General features: G+C 45.3%; 1 protein-coding gene across 14 annotated transcripts in view; it reads right to left on the bottom strand.

The window, feature by feature from the left end:
* KIDINS220 (kinase D interacting substrate 220) overlaps positions 1-17,049 on the bottom strand; it is a 145,285-nt gene that overhangs the window by 117,426 nt on the left and 10,810 nt on the right. For all 14 annotated transcript variants that reach the window (XR_008313778.1, XM_053285767.1, XM_053285768.1 and 11 more), the window contains exons 4-7: positions 13,528-13,626; positions 12,637-12,735; positions 2,876-2,977; positions 24-122 (exon numbers count right to left, since the gene is read on the bottom strand). Coding sequence is in view for 13 of the 14 variants with exons in the window: in XM_053285767.1 (XP_053141742.1) it covers positions 24-122; positions 2,876-2,977; positions 12,637-12,735; positions 13,528-13,626 (399 nt within the window). In the remaining variant the exon portion in view is untranslated. The remainder of the gene's footprint in view (positions 1-23; positions 123-2,875; positions 2,978-12,636; positions 12,736-13,527; positions 13,627-17,049) is intronic.

Genomic DNA, 17,049 nt, shown 5'->3' with positions numbered 1-17,049 from the left:
ATATAAAAAGAAATACTACTCACAGCTCCTTCTTGATCAACATCTGCTCCCATATGCAACAAATATTTCACACATTCCAGATGTCCCTTTCGTGCTGCCCAGATCAATGGTGTAGTACCATACTGGAGAAGAAAAGATATATAATATAGATAGATACACACATACACACCCCACATGTACATTAGGCATGTTCTGACTTTGTTACAGATGCCACACTCCAGCTACAGATGGCAAGCACTACATTTATGAAGATGGAAAAATACACAACATTGGAGATGGAGGATGGATTCTTGCTGCTGCTGCTTCTGATAACAACAATAAATAGGACTGTAGGATGAAAATTTGAAAAACCATCTTGGCATAATGCAGAACGCATGTTAGTTTATTACTATCAATGATCAAAGATCAGCAATACAATTTAAAACTTTACAGAAAAGTACGGATAAAAGAATATATAAAACAACAATAACAACAATCAGAAGGAGAGCAAATTCCATTTGCATATAAAGATAACTGTTATCCAACATCCTAACCGAGCCAAGAATCTAGAAGACAGGACAGGAAGTTAGTTGCTGTCGAGTCCTAATAGCAATAGAGCAGAACTTAGCCACCTTATACGTAATGGAAGGAATTTTATCTGCAAGCAAAAAAGCAACATAAAATTCTTCTGAATGCAGAACACATGACAGAAGACCTCATTGACATTGAAGTTTGAAAGTGAAGTGTACAGTCATGAATCTGGCAGCATACTCAAGGCAGCATATGGAAATAGCCATGAGGAAAAGAAGAGAAAAATATGGGTGTGGTAAGACAGCAGAGAACAAAGATATATAAACCTAATGCAGTACACAAATAGTGTGTGTCATGAACCCAAAGGGAGGTAAACCACAGCTAATTCAACATATGGATAGAGGAGGGGAGGGAGGTCATAGTTATGAAGTGAATGTATTATAAAAGAAAAGTCAGCACCTGCCAGCCCTTGGGTAACATGAGAAGAAGCTTAAAGCTAATAGTGTCACTCTAATAACAGCTTTACTGACATAAGACAGTTTGGCAATATACACTCCATAAGTTAAATTAGGTCTTGAAAATTATTTTTTTCATATTTCATATGTTGGTTTCTAACAACAGGGACGAGAACAAAAAAAGAAAGAAGGAAAAAGAGAAAAGAAAAGAAAAAGAAAAGAAAAAAGGAGTTGTGCACTCAGTTGAAATACTTCTGCATGAGAGATTCACAGCTAGTTCTTGTTGCTGAAACAGCTTATCTTGGGGCTGCAAACAGCACCCCTTTATGTGATTTTGAATCACAGGCTTGCAACTTCCATCTGGGATACCCAAATTCATGGGATTGTGAACCATGCAGGTGCCCATATTTGGCCAACTATGCAGTTTGGTTGCTTGGCACAAGCAAACATGGGGCAACACTGCTAGAGGTCAGAAGAACAGAGGGCTGTAGGGAGACCCCCATGACTTCTCTTGCAAAAAGGAGGAAGCTAGCAAACAGACCTGGTCAATGAGACTTTCACAAGAGAAACAGCTAATTTCCTTCGCAATGGGATAAGCCTCACTAATCACTCCTACAACTACCCAGATAAACATGGTACACCTCCTATCACAACATTAATGAGCTGGCAAGGACCCAGAGATAGGATTGTTAACAGGAAGAGCTGTCCTGGTCTCAGATAAAGCTTTTTGGTTCACCCAGTAAGTACTCCATGCAAACATCTTGATCACCCATTCCATCTTTTGTTTCTTAAAGATCATACCCACTTGATTGGTTCACGCAAACATGAACTTCTTTGTTACACACAAGTTTCAGCCCCTGCAGTCAGGGCATCTGACTTTTGCATTGCCCCATGGCATGAATTTGCCTATTTGTACTCCTGACCCAAGTAAATTATTAGGAGGGAAACACACAACAGAGCATTCAGAACACCCAGAAAACTCTCAGAACCTACCCCAGACCCAAAGAGAAAGGACTCTGGTCTGCTCCCACATTCACACAGACCTATACCTCCCCTCACACAGACCTATACCTCCTCACTCCCTTCTCTCTCCTCTTTAAGTCTACATCTCAGTCCTTTTTCAAGTAAAGCGTTAAGCTGATTTAATTGACAATTCGGACCTTAAGCTAAAATGCCTTTACATGAGACTCTAGTCCATTGCTTCCCAATCTGGGGGCCTCTAGATGTTACTGAACTACAACTCCCATCAGCCCCAGCTACAATTTATTGTGGCTGGGGATGATGAGAGCTGTAGTTCAGCAACATCTGGAGGCTCCCAGATTGGGAATCACTACTCTAGTCAATACTGTAAGTTAAGATTTTATAGCCTCCTCGCCTTGCCTAATCAATCTTTTTATTTTTCTGTACTCCAGTTATCCCCAAATAAATCTGCTTGTATCATATTTCTGTCTTCTCATCATTTCCAGAAGCAATCATATGTACATGACTTGAAGTCAATCTGAGGCTGGTCCTCCAATGGACACAGAGCACGTAAGGAGAACTTGTTGACAACTTAAACATTTTAGAATTTAAGTTAGAAATAGTTTTTAACTTAAAGTTAATGGAAACAAAGTGTATTATAGTTAGAATTACGAAATTATTACTACAATTAATTTTAGCGTTACAATCAAGGGTAACACCCAAAGGAGTCCATCATCTGGAACAAGAGTACTTGCTCTGGAAAAAGGTCTCCTGTTACTAACTATACACTACTGTGAATGCTACCCAATATGTTTTTCAAAATTAATGTTAGCATAACAATAGTCCTTAAAAACCACCTTTAGTGAAACAACATAGTTCAGGATACAATATTTCTATTTTTGAAGGCAATAAGATAAAGCTGTGCCTTAAAATAAATGTTTTCAGCCTACCTTGTCAGAACAATTGACTTTAGCTCCATGTTCCAGTAAGAGTTCTACTATACGAGAGTGGCCCCGCCCTGCTGCCCAAATTATGGGATAGACACTGTATTGCTGAGACAGAAATGATGAAAAAGTTAGAAGGATAGATGCCATTTAAGTCCATTTCTCTTTGAAGCACACCTCAATTCAGAAACGTGAAGACAAGCATTAAGGCCACAATCCTACAGTGGCTAAGCTCTGCAGCATAATGCTAGCAGCCCAAAAAACTGCAAGGCTCTTACATTCATGCCAAGATTGCTGCACAAGAGGGCTGTTCCAATATAACTCACCCTTGCACGATCTCAAGTAGCACTCGACTCACATTGGGAATAATACAAATAACGTGCAACCTGCAATTGTGCAAGGGTGCAATTGTGCAAGGGTGAGTTACACTGGAACAGCCCTCTCACGCAGCACTGTGGGTGTGTGCATTAGAGCCCTGCAGCAGCATCGGAGGTTCTGAATTGCCCACATTATGTTGGGGGGCACATAAACAGGTTGCTTACCTGTAACAGGTGATCTGGTAGTGATCTGGTAACATTCATAAAAGTGGGTTCTGTGCCTGCGCATAACACTTCAGGTAGGAAATGTCACAACCACCCACTGTGCAGGCTTCGCACCTCCTCATATTGGCAGTTTGGTGCCTCACAGTTCAGTTTCTTGTTGGCTGCTCCAATGCAGCCGTTAGCTAAATCTTTGTAGATAAACTAAACGTTTGCAGTAGCTGTTGTGGGGATGGATGGAAGGATTTTATGAATGTTACTGGATCACTACCGGATCACCTGTTACAGGTAAGCAACCGGTTTGTCTGGATCATGATCCGGTAACATCCATAAAAGTGGGTAACACACAAGCTTCACTACTCCTGGAGGTGGGAGCAGCCAGTTACTGCAAAACTAGCTTGAGTACATCCCTCCCAAAATTTGCTGCGACTGCAGAGCAGAGGTCCACCACATAGTGTTTCACAAACATCTCTTCCGACGCCCACTTTGCAGCCATGCATATGTCCATGAAAATTATTCCTGCTAAATGTGCTGCTGAGGATGCATATGCCCTTGTAGAGTGGGCCTTTACAGCTTTAGGAGGATCCACCTTCTGCACCTTGTAAGCCAGATAGATAGTCTCCACCAGCCAATGATTGAGTCTAGTCTTGAAACACGATGTTCCCCATCCTTTTGTTTATAAGTGACTAATAGTTGTCTTGTCCTTCTTGCTGCAGATGTTCACTACAAATAGAACAGAAGATCAAGTTGCACATCTAGGCTGTGCATCACCCGTTCCAGAGGTGTTTCTAGATTTTGGGAAAAGGTGAATAACACAATCTTGGTTCATGTGAAAGTCTGAGACAACCTTAATCCTGAACTCTGGGTCTAACCGCATAACGACCTTGTCATCGTGGATCTTAGTGTATGTTCTTCTATGCGTAAAGCACTGAGCTCACTCACCCTCTTTGCGGTCATAATGGCAAGCAGAAAGATCATCTTCAATGTCACCATTTTAAGCTTTGCCATTGCCATTGGTTCAAATGGTTTTTCCATCAAGGCCGATAAGACCAAGACTCCACCTATCCATTGGTTTGTGTATTGGCGGGTGAAGACTTGTTACCCCTTTTAGAAACCTTTTACTGTCAGGGTGACTGAACACATACACACACATACACCCGTGGAAAGAGGAAATGGCAGCCAAATGCACCCTCAGTGAAGTGTTTGCTAAGCCTCCCAATTTCAGTGTCGTAAGATAATGCAAGAAGTCTCGTATGGAAGCATCTCTGGCTTTAAAGCACTTGGCCTTTGCATGCACCTTGAAACGTTTCCATTTTACATTATAGTTTTTCCTTGTCAACAACTTTTTGTCATTTAGCAGAATGTTGTCTAACAGCTTAGCCTCCGCATTTCAAGGTTTGAATGTAAAAGGAGACCCTGTTCTTCAGTTAGAAGATCCATTGTTTGCTTTGGCCTTACATGTTCTCCCGCTGACAGTTTGAGTACCTGCTGAAACCATGGCTGCCTTGGCCACCATGGAGTTATCAATATGCAACGAGTCCCATCCTGTAAAATCTTTGCCACCACTTGACTGAGCAGTGGATACGGGGGGTGGGGGTGGAATAATAAAATAAACTGTGTGTCCACAGAAACTGGAATGCATCGCCCTTTGATCACTCTCTCAGCCCCGCTCTTGAGCAATACTGACTGCATTTCGCATTCTCTTCTGTTGAAAATAGGTCTGCTGTAGGCTTTCCCCAAGACGTGAACAGCCCCTTTAGACAAGCTGCATTTAACTCCCATTCGTGTTGTTGAAGGAGCACATGGGACCTGCTTAAGGCATCTGCTAGGGTATTGTTTATCCCTCTTATATGTATCGCCACCAGCTGTATTTTCCATGGAATGCACCAGTTCCATAACTGTTGGCTTAAATTGCAGAAAGAGTGATTCTCTCCAACACTTTCCCCCCATGTTTGTTCACATATGCTATTGCAGTCGTACTGTCCATCTGCAGTTGAACTGTCTTTCCGGGCAGGTGTCTCTGAAACCACTTTATAGCCTGGAAAGCTGCAAGCAACTCCAGGAAGTTTATGTGCATAGTCTTTTGAGTTGGGGTCCAGAGCTCTTGCGCCTCCAGGCCAGACATATGAGCTTCCCAGCCTGTGAAAGAAGCATCTGTCGTTACCGAAACTTCTGACACTAGAAGTTTAAATGCAGTGCCCACCAGAAGATTCTCCTCTTTTGTCCACTACACTAGCGATCTCATTACCATGTCTGGTAGACATAGAATAAAGTTTTGGTTGTCTATGTTTGGTTGGAAAGCTGACAGATACAGGTGAAACTCGGAAAATTAGAATATCGTGCAAAAGTCCATTAATTTCAGTAATGCAAATTAAAAGGTGAAACTGATATATGAGACAGACGCATTACATGCAAAGCGAGATAAGTCAAGCCTTAATTTGTTATAATTGTGATGATCATGGCGTACCGCTCATGAAAACCCCAAATCCACAATCCCAGAAAATTAGAATATTACATGGAACCAAGAAGACAAGGATTGAAGAATAGAACAATATCGGACCTCTGAAAAGTATACAGTATACTGTGCATGATTGGCCAGCAAACTCGCCTGACCTGACCCCATAGAGAATCTATGGGGCATTGCCAAGAGAAGGATGAGAGACATGAGACCAAACAATGCAGAAGAGCTGAAGGCCGCTAATGAAGCATCCTGGTCTTCCATAATACCTCATCAGTGCCACAGACTGATAGCATCCATGCCACGCCGCATTGAGGCAGTAATTGCTGCAAAAGGGGCCCAAACCAAGTACTGAATACATATGCATGCTTATACTTTTCAGAGGTCCTATATTGCTCTATTCTTCAATCCTTGTCTTCTTGGTTCCATGTAATATTCTAATTTTCTGGGATTGTGGATTTGGGGTTTTCATGAGCTGTACGCCATGATCATCACAATTATAACAAATTAAGGCTTGACTTATCTGCATTACTGAAATTAATGGACTTTTGAACGATATTCTAATTTTCCGAGTTTCACCTGTACCATTGCTGCAGTTTCTACACCCTCAGACTTGTATAACAGACCCTGGCAGTACATGAGGCTATCAACACCTGAATTGTGTGAGCCTGTTGTATCGAATGCAACTGCAATGTCAGCACCAATTTCCGTATTCTCTGGAATCGTTCCTCTGGCAGGTATGCTCTCTGCTGATCCATGACCAGTACCACATCTATGTACATTAGTCTCTTGAAGAGTGTCAAATGGGATTTTCCCCCCAATTGATCTGGATGCCCAACGTTTCCAGAAGCTTCATCACGCACGTAATCTGTGAACATAATTCGTTTCTTGTCCTTGCTGTTATCAACCAATCATTGAGATAAGGATACACCATCACTCCCCACTGCGTAAATGTGCCACCACTACTGCCATGCATTTGGTAAAAACTCTCAGCGCTGTAGCTAGACCAAAAGGTAGCACATTATACTGATAAATGCTGTCACCCAACGTGAATCTTAGATATTTCCTGTATGCCGATGTGACAATACGCATCCTTGAGATCCAACACAACCCATTGCCCCCCTGCGTAGAAGAGGCAGGATAGCTTGCAACATAATCATTCGGCACCTTCTCACATTGACATACAGGTTCAGCCACCACAAGTTCCTTATTGGGAGAATGCCCCATCCCGTTCGGGGATTTGAAAGTACTGGGAGTAGAATCCCCCGTGTCTGCTCACCAAATGTACTGGAGAGATTGCCCCTTTTCCAAGCAGCGTTTCCACCTCCTCCATCAATGCCATTGTCGGTAGTGTATACTTCACTCCCACATATTTCGGCAATGTCTCGAACTCAGTGGCATTACATAACCGGTCTGGATTATCCGGAGTACACACCGGTCTGATGTTATCTGGTGCCATGCTTGCGCATAACTTGCAAGTCTGATGTAGTGGTGTGCCCGAACCGGTCCGGCGGCCATTCCAAAGAATGGCCGAACTGCCGGACCGGTTCGGACTGGGCTGGTTCGGGTCCGGGTGGGGGGTATATCTTTAAGGGCGGGGAGGGCTTGCTTAGCCCTCCCGCCTCCTTGCCCCCGCCAGCGCCCGTATTTAACATTATAGGGGCGCTGGAAACCAGCCGCCCCCCCCCCGCCGCCGCCACCGCCGCCGCCGCGAAATCACTCTTAAAAACATCCAGCCCTCCCTCCCTCCCAGCTAGCTGCCCGCCCGCCCCCCCACCCACCCACCCAGTCGCTCACCCGGTCGGTAGATACTAAGCGAGAGGAGCTCCGGCACAGAGCTCCTCTCGCTAGGAAGGCCTCCGGGAGAATGGTGGCTTGCGCGCGCGCCGCAAACCACGCCGTTCTCCGGAGGCCCGGTCTACCCGCCGGGAAAGGGCCGGGTAGACCGGGCCTCCGGCGGGCGGGCAGCTAGCTGGGAGGGAGGGAGGGCTGGATGTTTTTAAGAGTGATTTCGCGGCGGCGGCGGTGGCGGCGGCGGGGGGGGGCGGCTGGTTTCCAGCGCCCCTATAATGTTAAATACGGGCGCTGGCGGGGGCAAGGAGGCGGGAGGGCTAAGCAAGCCCTCCCCGCCCTAAAAACAAGGCCCCCCTTCGGTGCCGGTCCGGACTTCTCCGGACCGTGCACATCCCTAGTCTGATGTTCTGTCCAGCATTGATGTTTGCTGTAGATGTTAGAGATGTCACTGATGATGGGGCTGTCATTGTTGTTAGAGAAGAAGGCGGGCTTACCGAGCAATCAAAGACATTGTTTCTGTTGCTGTGGAGCCTTATTGCGTGCTCCCTGGTTGTTTTTTCCCCTTCTGGTTGTATAGTTTTTAATTATATCTCTGGAAGGGTCTGCAGAATTCCTTCTGGTTGTTCGGGAGGTATGTGTTCTGCCTACAGCCATAAGGCTAGTATCTTGAAGCAGTAGAGGTATGTGGATGCAGAGGTCTTAGCCGTGTATTTAGATTTTATCCACTTTTCCATAGTGGAATCGGAATCATCGCAAAACGGACCCTTGCCATCAAATGGCAGGGTCTCAATCTTTTCTTTCATATTTAGCTGCAAGTTGACTGAACGCAGCCAAGCATGTCTTTGTAGCAGAATTGTGGACACTAATGAGCATGATCCTAAATCAGGCCGGCTCAACTTAGACCCTCCAGCTATTTTTGAACTACAGCTCCCATAATCCCCAGTCACAGTGGCTAATAGCCAGGGATTATGGGAACTGCAGGCCAATATCTGCAGGAGGGCCAAAGTTGAGCAGCCCTGCGCTAAATGTTTAATGTTAGTCAACTGTTGCCTTGTTGCCAACATTGTTTTTGAAAACACTTCAGTCAATTTCTTTTGAAACTCCTCTGGAGACACAGTATCTTTCTCCTGATAGAGAGAGTCCCACAAAGAATGCATGTACTTAGACAAACAGACCATATATTTTGTTATCTTAATCACTAGCTATGCCATAGCATACGTCTTCTGTCCTAAAATATCCAGTTTCCTCCCTTCCTTGTCAGCTGTCATGGTATGAAGCCGCAACCCCTTCGATGAAGACGCACTGTCAATAACTAAGGAATTTGGGGTACGATGTTTAAATAACCATTCTCTTCTTCCTATATCCTGTACAGGGTCTCAAGTCTCTTAGAAATTGGAGCAGATGTGTGCAGTACCTGCCAAGACATCTTAGCTGCCTTCGTTATCACAGGAAGCATCGGTAATTACACTAGTTGAGCCACACTCATCTTCTTCATGAAATTATAAACTGGATTGTCCAGTGGAGATCAAGCTCTTTTGTTTCCAGCAGAGATCAAGCTCATCCGCCATCTCAGCAATTTGGAGATGATAAAATTTCATTTCGTCCGTCGGGGATTTAGAAGCCTCTGTCAGAACATCATCTTTAGGTTCTGAGTTATGACCCCGTGTTTGAGGAGTCAGATTCGTAGTTGTCATCTGAGGATACAGGATCTGCAGAATGCGCACTAGGCTTCCCTGAAGATGAGCGGGAGCCGGAACCAACACCCTTAGTGGCTTGCGAGCCCACAGCAGCCTTGGATGAACCTTGGATTTGAGATGATATCCGTGTGCCTTCCGTACACACTGATTTGTTTATATCACGTTCTGTACATGTCTGTGTCGACACTGAAGTCTTTTGCAGTGGCTTTGGAGTCAACAGTTGGACAGCTGTCTGCACACGTGTCCTGAATCAGATGGGACACTCTTAGGAGGCATCATTTGAGTCGTAGCTTGAACTTGAGTTTCAGTAACAACCCTTGGGGGTGTCATTTGCATCGCAGCCTGTACTAGTTCCATTTGCATCTTATGAGCCTTACACTTTTTAAACTTTCCATAATCATCAGGACAAACTGGAGTAGAATTTGTAGACATGTTACCCCATCCTCCCATAGGTAACAGGCCTGCCAATGACGCCCTCGACTGAAATGGGGTCATAAATGGAGTTTTTGGTACTTCCCCTAAATCTTCCTTCTCATGTAGAGACCTTGGCTCAAGAAATCTCAGAACGTCAACGCTGAAGGAGTGATCCCCCCAATTCCAGCATCGAAAAGATATTCTGGGCTGTTTTAGGATTGCAAACAGCCTCAGTGTCAACATCGGCGTCGAATACCACAGGTGATTGATGCTCCTGCCTCGCCATCAACACAAACATTGGGGTCCTTGGCATCAATGGGGATTGCCGTGGTGTAGGTGTCGGTGACAGAGACACCACTCGAAGTCAAGGTGCAGTGTCAGAAAAAACAGGGGTCCTTCCTCGCTCGGGCATCAACTGTGATGGTGATGGGTTTGTCAGGCATTGTAATAGCGAAGGATTTTCCAGACATCGTAAGCCAGATGGAGATGGGGTCATAGTTCTAGGCAGTGACAGATGCCCCTCTTTTTGATAAGTCTTCTCCTTATGTTTTTTCGGGGGTGGAGAGCCCGACTTATCCTCTCACCTCCGCTTCCTTTCCTCTCGGTGGCAAGTTGAATGACTCTCAGGCACTTGCAGCTCTTTAAATGGCAATCACTTCGACGTCGAAGGCCCAAGCACCAGGGATTTAGACTGCATTTGCATCGCAGTCCCTGATGCTGATTTTGATATGGTTGCCATCAATCCCAGAAACTTTGAATGTTTCCTTGAAGCCAGAGCTTCCTCCAGCAAAGTCACTCTCAAATGTGCAGCTCTATTTTTCAAAATCTGCCTAAAGAATGAGCTGCAGCAGTGTTATGCTCTTCTCCCAGACACAGGAAACAACGGTTGTGGCTGTCCGTTAAGGGGAGTTTACCCCCACAGTGCATGCACCTTTTAAAGATAGTCTCTTCTCTAGGTTTGGGGCTTGTAAAGCACATCCCAAGTATCATCAAGTCAAACAGTCTGTGATCATATACTTTCCAATCACTTCGCTGAGGTACAGTTGTCTGATAAACAAATAATAATCCAACCAGTCCGAGTCAACACAAATAAGCCCTACTTTACTTTCCAAGGAGTCGTCTGAAACAATGTCCAATCCACTCTGGGTCAAGTCAAATATCCAACAATAAAATGCTTTCCAAGAAGACTAGATCACCAAAGAACCGAGCGCATTGGCAGTCATGTGAGGTGCCAAACTGTCGATATGAGCAGGTACAAAGCACGCACAGTGAGCAGCTGATTGGCGCTGCGAGGAGCTAATGATTTCTACTCAAAGTGTTCCACACAGGCACAGAACCCACTTCTCTGGATGTTACTGGATTACGATCCAGATCAGTCACTTACTGGAAAGTAACTGTCATTAAGAACAGTGAGCAAAAATGCTTAGTATTGCACTGCATAAAGAAAACACAACAGTCAGTTTTTGTCCACCCATTCAGAGAATTCAGGTCAATCACTGGCATAGCACCAGAAGCAACAACATGCAAGCATAAAGTTTCTATGACAAATTTTGACTATAACAGAATTTTTCCTCTTTGGAACCTACTAAACCTAACAGTATGAACTTTGACCCAAGTGTCCCAATCATGCAGAGACCCCTATGCATGGAAGCGGGCTTCTACACATGTGGCTAATATATCTCTGTACTGTTAGTCAGGCACAGCAGAACTGGCTGGATGCACCTTTTAATGCAATTCAATATCAGTATACCCATCTTCTGTCACTAGTTGTCGCTCATGACTAGAACTCTGAACATTTTAAAAAACCTCACACACACTTGGTAGCACCAATATTTTTATTTGAAACCTATCCTATGGTTTAAAAGGCTGCCAATGCAGAAAGGTTAATTTTACATGTTATTAGTGCTTATTCCTAGACTGAAAGCCAGATGAAGAATTCTTCAAGCCACATCTCCCTCTCCCAACAGCCATCTAGGCAACAAGAGCCACAGACGACAAAACCTCTCACCAACTCCACACATACAGAAAGTTTCTGGAGCCAGAACAGATTCTGTTTTCTTAAAGTTTCAGCACAAATCATCTGATACACAACCCTCTTTCCAGCTCTGGACAGGTGATAGGCATTATCAATAGCTTGGCAGTGAAAACAAGAAGGAGTGTGTCAGATGATCTGTACTCAAGTTTATGAAAAAATATAATCTTTTCCGGTTCAAAAGCACTTCTGCATCCTGATATCTGGGTGGCTGCATATTGCTTGTATAGTCTTCCCCCAAATCCCCCCAAATACACCCTAAACTTCAAACCATAATGGACTGGCACAAGCATTTTGCTAATACACTTGTGTGATAAGTATGTCCAGTATTGGGATTTTGAACACAAAAACTTAGTTTTGGACACAAAATTATAACAGTGTGTCAATTATTCTCAAAGTCAAATGACATACATTAAGCATGTATTTGGCCCTTGCATGTTTAAGTGTTTTCCTTGGCAAACAGCAACCACTGAGGGTGGGTGCAAGGAGGCTTCAACTTTCTGGGACAGTTGTGATCCTCCAATAGGGAGCCAATGGCAGCTTTCCTCCCAGGGCAAATAGCAGTCATGGGGCTTGCAGACAGGAGAGAGATTGAGACAAGTGATGGCAAACTCCCCTCTTCCCACCATGCAGGCCCAAAGCCAGATTGAATGTCCTTGCTCATCATGGCTGGGGAAAAGAAGAAAGGGAGTGGGGAGAGAAAAATCAAGCATTCAAGGAATATGACTTACATGTCGTAACATGTCCTTAAGTTCAAGGGTTTCTCCTGTTGTGAATGTACATACACATACATGCACGCGCGCACACACACACACACACACACACACACTTACCAGCCCAGTGATGTTTGGGTTTGCTCCTTTTTCAAGCAGCAGCTCAGCTACTTCAGTACAGCCTTTGTAGCATGCCCACATAAGGGCTGTCCATCCACCCTATCAAACATAACCAGACAGTTAAGAAATATCTACTTGCAGCATTTAAGTATATTTAAGTAGAAGTATAACCCCAGAATTATACTTATACCAGACATATACTTAATGCTTAAGTATAAGAATAACCCCAGAGCAGTTCTCAGGATATTATTAAACAACACTTACTGCTAAAGTTCACAAGAAACATTCTTCCACTGAGAGACCTTAAAGGCCAAGTTGAAGACAGATCATCCTGGAGAGAATCTATCTATGTGGTCGCTAAGAGTAGACACCGATTTGACAGGACTTAATCAATCAATCAATCATACAGAGAAATTAAAGGGCTGTAGTCATAACTTGTCTAATCCTGTTAGCAATCAGAAGAAATTTGGCTACATTATATGTGAACTCAGCATCTCGAATAAAGAATTATTGTATTGTATAGTTATTCATAATATTTGTCACTCAGAAACCCAAGTATGATGCAATTTAACCCGGTCATATGGCTCACAGAAAGTTATAATTTCAAAGGGAAAATACACACTCACACAAAAAATTGAGCAGAAAAATAAATATGCTGATATCCATAACTATAAGCACACTCAAATAAAAAGCACTCTCAATGCCTCCAATGGATGCTCAACTTTGTGATCAGTTTTCCAACCTTTGAAGGTTTACCAAATGGGGCGGCGGGGGAGGGGAAGCACCAAGAATACCATTTAGCATCTTCAGAGCACAGGCCAGTTGCTTCTTAGAAGAAAACAGTCTACAATATGTACCTCTTCACAGTTTTGAAGGACAAAAACATCATACCATGTCTCGGTGTTCCAAGTTCACATTGCAATTAAGTAACTCAGACACAATGGCAGCATGCCCCTCTTTAGCTGCTGAGATGAGAGCTGTCCAGTTATCCTAAAAGAAGAAAAGCCCCTTAAGAAGGAAAGCTTCAACAAAATAGTTAAACTGTTAAGTAAAAACAACCTGCGTACCAAGAGAGCATGTCAGCTGAACTAAAGATGCTATATATCTACAGAGGATCTCCTGTATCAAGCAAGGTAGTAGAGTGCACACTGAGCCAGGAGGTGGAGCTACATGTGAAGCAGCAGCTGCAATGGCTGCTGCCGCTGAGCAAATGAAAAAGGAGTCACATGGAGGTGGAAGGCAGCATTTGACTCTCTGCTTCAGGCATGTCAAGAACTAGGGCCATCAATGTTCACCTGACTTGTACCACAGGATATGTTATTAATACATTACTTTGACTGCAGTGAGGCAGGAAGATATAAAGGACATGATCCAGATAGTAGGGATGTGCCCAAACAAGCTTGGGCAGCCACAGGTGGGGCAGGTAGCGGTTCCCTTAAGAAACAGGTAAGCAGGTCCTTGCCTGCTCCACTGCTGCATGGCAGCCATGTGCATGCTGCATGCAGGCAGCAGGGAGAAGCACCACAGCCACAAGCAGCTTTGGGGAGAACAGGCACCATGCCTGGAAATGCGGTGGGGTGGCAGCAGAGCAGGCAAGGACCTGGGAGATCAGGGAGGGTGAAGAGAGGAAGGAGGGGGGTAGATTCTGTCAGCTCCCTGACTTCTCCTGATGGACAACAGCCATCTCACCCTGCCTGTGCATTCCTGTCTCGGCTGAGGAGGTTTCTTTTTGCAGCCCCAGACCTTCGGAAGAACCAGCTTGTGGCAGCCCGATTGCTGTCCTATTCCACCTGTGCCTTCTACCCGAGTGCTTTACTTGTTCCACCTGTCCCTAAGGACCAGAGATCTCTCGTGAGAAGTGAGATTTCTGGAGCACCTGGGAGCATATATTGGACAAAGGCACACTGGAGGCGTAGTCAACAGTGGAGCCGGCGGACCGCCTGTAGGCGGCCGCCGAAAGGGATCAGCCATTGGTGCCAGGCCTTTGGTGTGGGACTGGGTCTGTGTGTGGGGGGGGTGGAGTTATGTTAAGGTGGGGTTGAAGGTCTGGGTTGAATATTGTTAGTCCTCCTTTTATTGGGTTGTGCCAGGTCTTTTGTTGGCATGTGTTTGGGTTCTCTTAGACAGAGTGATGCAGGGTGTGTGTCCGGCAGCTATTACTGTTGTGGTGGGGAACAGAAGAATTGGCATTGGCAGAGCAGCTGGCCATTACAGGGGAAGGGAAACCAGGAATTTAGTAACTGTTTCCACTTCTGGATGCCCTGTCAGCTCTCTGGCCTCGGGGAGAAGTTCCAACTTCCCACAGAACCTAGTCTTGCTCCTTTGCAATGCCAGGTCAGTTCAGAATAAGACCAAAATCATCCATGACTTGATCATGGATGAGGGAGCTGACCTGGCATGTATAACTGAGACCTGGATGGGGAAGGCTAGTGGCCCAGTTTGGGCCCAGCTTCTTCCACCAGGCTACTATGTTGTGGAGCAGGCTAGGGGAAGTGGGCAGGGGGATGTGGAGTGGCTGTGGTGCATAAGGATACCATCTCCCTTGCCAGGGCCCCTGTGTGAGTTGACTTATTTTGAGTGTGTCTTTCTGAGGCTGACAACTAGGGATAGATTGGGCATTCTGCTGGTGTACCGTTCAGCCCGCTTCCCAACTGACTCCCAAACTGAGCTGACCGAGCTGGTCTCGGAGTTGGTGTTGGAGTCACCCAGACTTTTAGTGCTGGTGGACTTTAATATCCATTGTGAGGCTGACTTGTCTGGTGAGGCTCAGGAGTTTATACTGGCCATGACAACTATGGGCCTATCCCAACTAGTTTCAAGACCAACTCATGTTGCTGGCCACACACTCGATTTGGTCTTTTGTTCGGATCAGGGGGGTGTTCCATGGGTGAGGGATCCTGTGGTTTCCTGATTGTCATAGATGGACCACTACTTGGTTAAGGTTGGTTTCACAGCCATAACCCAGCCCTGCAGCAGTGGAGGACCTATTAAAATGGTCCGCCCGAGATGGCTGCTGGACCCAGTAGGATTCCAAAAAGCCTTGGAGGGTTTTAATGCTGGTCCTGCCAGTGATTCTGTTGATGCCCTGGTGGGAACCTGGAATAGGGAACTCACCAGGGCAGTAGACACGATCGCTCCTAAGCGTCTCTTCCGACCTGCTTTAAAAGTGGTCCCGTGGTATACAGAGGAGTTGCGGGGTCTGAAGCAGCAAGATAGGCAACTGGAGCGCAAGTGGAGAAGAACTCGGCTTGAATGTGGCAGGACACAGCCTAGAGCCAATTTAAAGGTTTATGCAGAGGCGTTGCATGTGGCAAAACAAACAACTCTGGTCTGCGTGCATTGCTTCTGCAGGTTCGTGTCCAGCAGAGCTGTCCCGGATTGTGAGGAGTCTGATTCAGGCTCCTTCCAATTCAAACCAATCCCTGGAGACTTTGTTCTGTTGCGATACATTTAATGGATACTTTGCGAACAAAATCTCATGTATTTGGGCCGACTTGGACTCCACTGTTCCTGCAGAGTCTATTAAGGTGGTGTCCAGCAATCCCCTTTGCAGTATTAGATTGGATCAGTTTCAATCTGTGATGCCTGATGACGTGGACAATCTGCTTGGAGCAGGGCAGCCTACCACTTGTTCTCTTGCCCAACTTGGCTACTACTCCTATCTAACAAGGAAATTGTTAGAGATGGACTAGTTAATATCATTAACTCATCGCTGAGGGAGGGTAGGATGCCTCCTTGTTTGAAGGAAGCAATGATTAGACCACTTCTTAAGAAGCCTTCCCTAGATCCCTCAGTGATGGATAGTTATAGGCCAGTCTCCAATCTCCCATGGTTGGGCAAGATGATTGAAAGAGTGGTGACTAACCAGCTCCATGCAGTTTTGGAGGGAACCAATTATCTAGACCCATTTCAAAATGGCTTTAGAGAGGGATATGGGGTTGAGTCTGCCTTGGTCAGCCTGATGGATGACCTTTACCAGGGAATCAACAGAGGGAGTGTGACTCTGTTGGTTCTTTTGGATCTCTCAGCAGCATTCGATACCATCGACTATGGTATCCTTCTGGATCGCCTGGGGGAATTGGGGATAGGAGGCACTGCTTTGCAGTGGTTCCGCTCCTATCTCTCAGGCAGATTCCAGATGGTGGAACTTGGTGACAGTTCCCCTTTAAAACAGGAGGTACTCATGGGGGGGGGGGTCGGAATTTAAGGAATGAGTTAAATCTCCCTGTGCTGGATGGGGTTACACTTCCCCAGAAGGAACTGGTACGCAGCTTGGGAGTGCTCTTGGGTCCAGGCCTCACCTTGGTATCTCAGGTGGAGGCTATGGCCAGGAGCGCTTTCTATCAACTTTGGTTGATTTGACAGCTGCATCCATTCCTTGAAGAGAACGATCTCAAAACAGTGGTGCATCAG

The sequence above is a fragment of the Hemicordylus capensis genome, chromosome 1 (genome assembly GCF_027244095.1).
Source record: "Hemicordylus capensis ecotype Gifberg chromosome 1, rHemCap1.1.pri, whole genome shotgun sequence".
NCBI classification, from domain to species: Eukaryota; Metazoa; Chordata; class Lepidosauria; order Squamata; family Cordylidae; genus Hemicordylus; species Hemicordylus capensis.
Note: the sequence above shows the minus strand (reverse complement) of the source record. Positions and strands in the feature narration are given on the sequence as shown.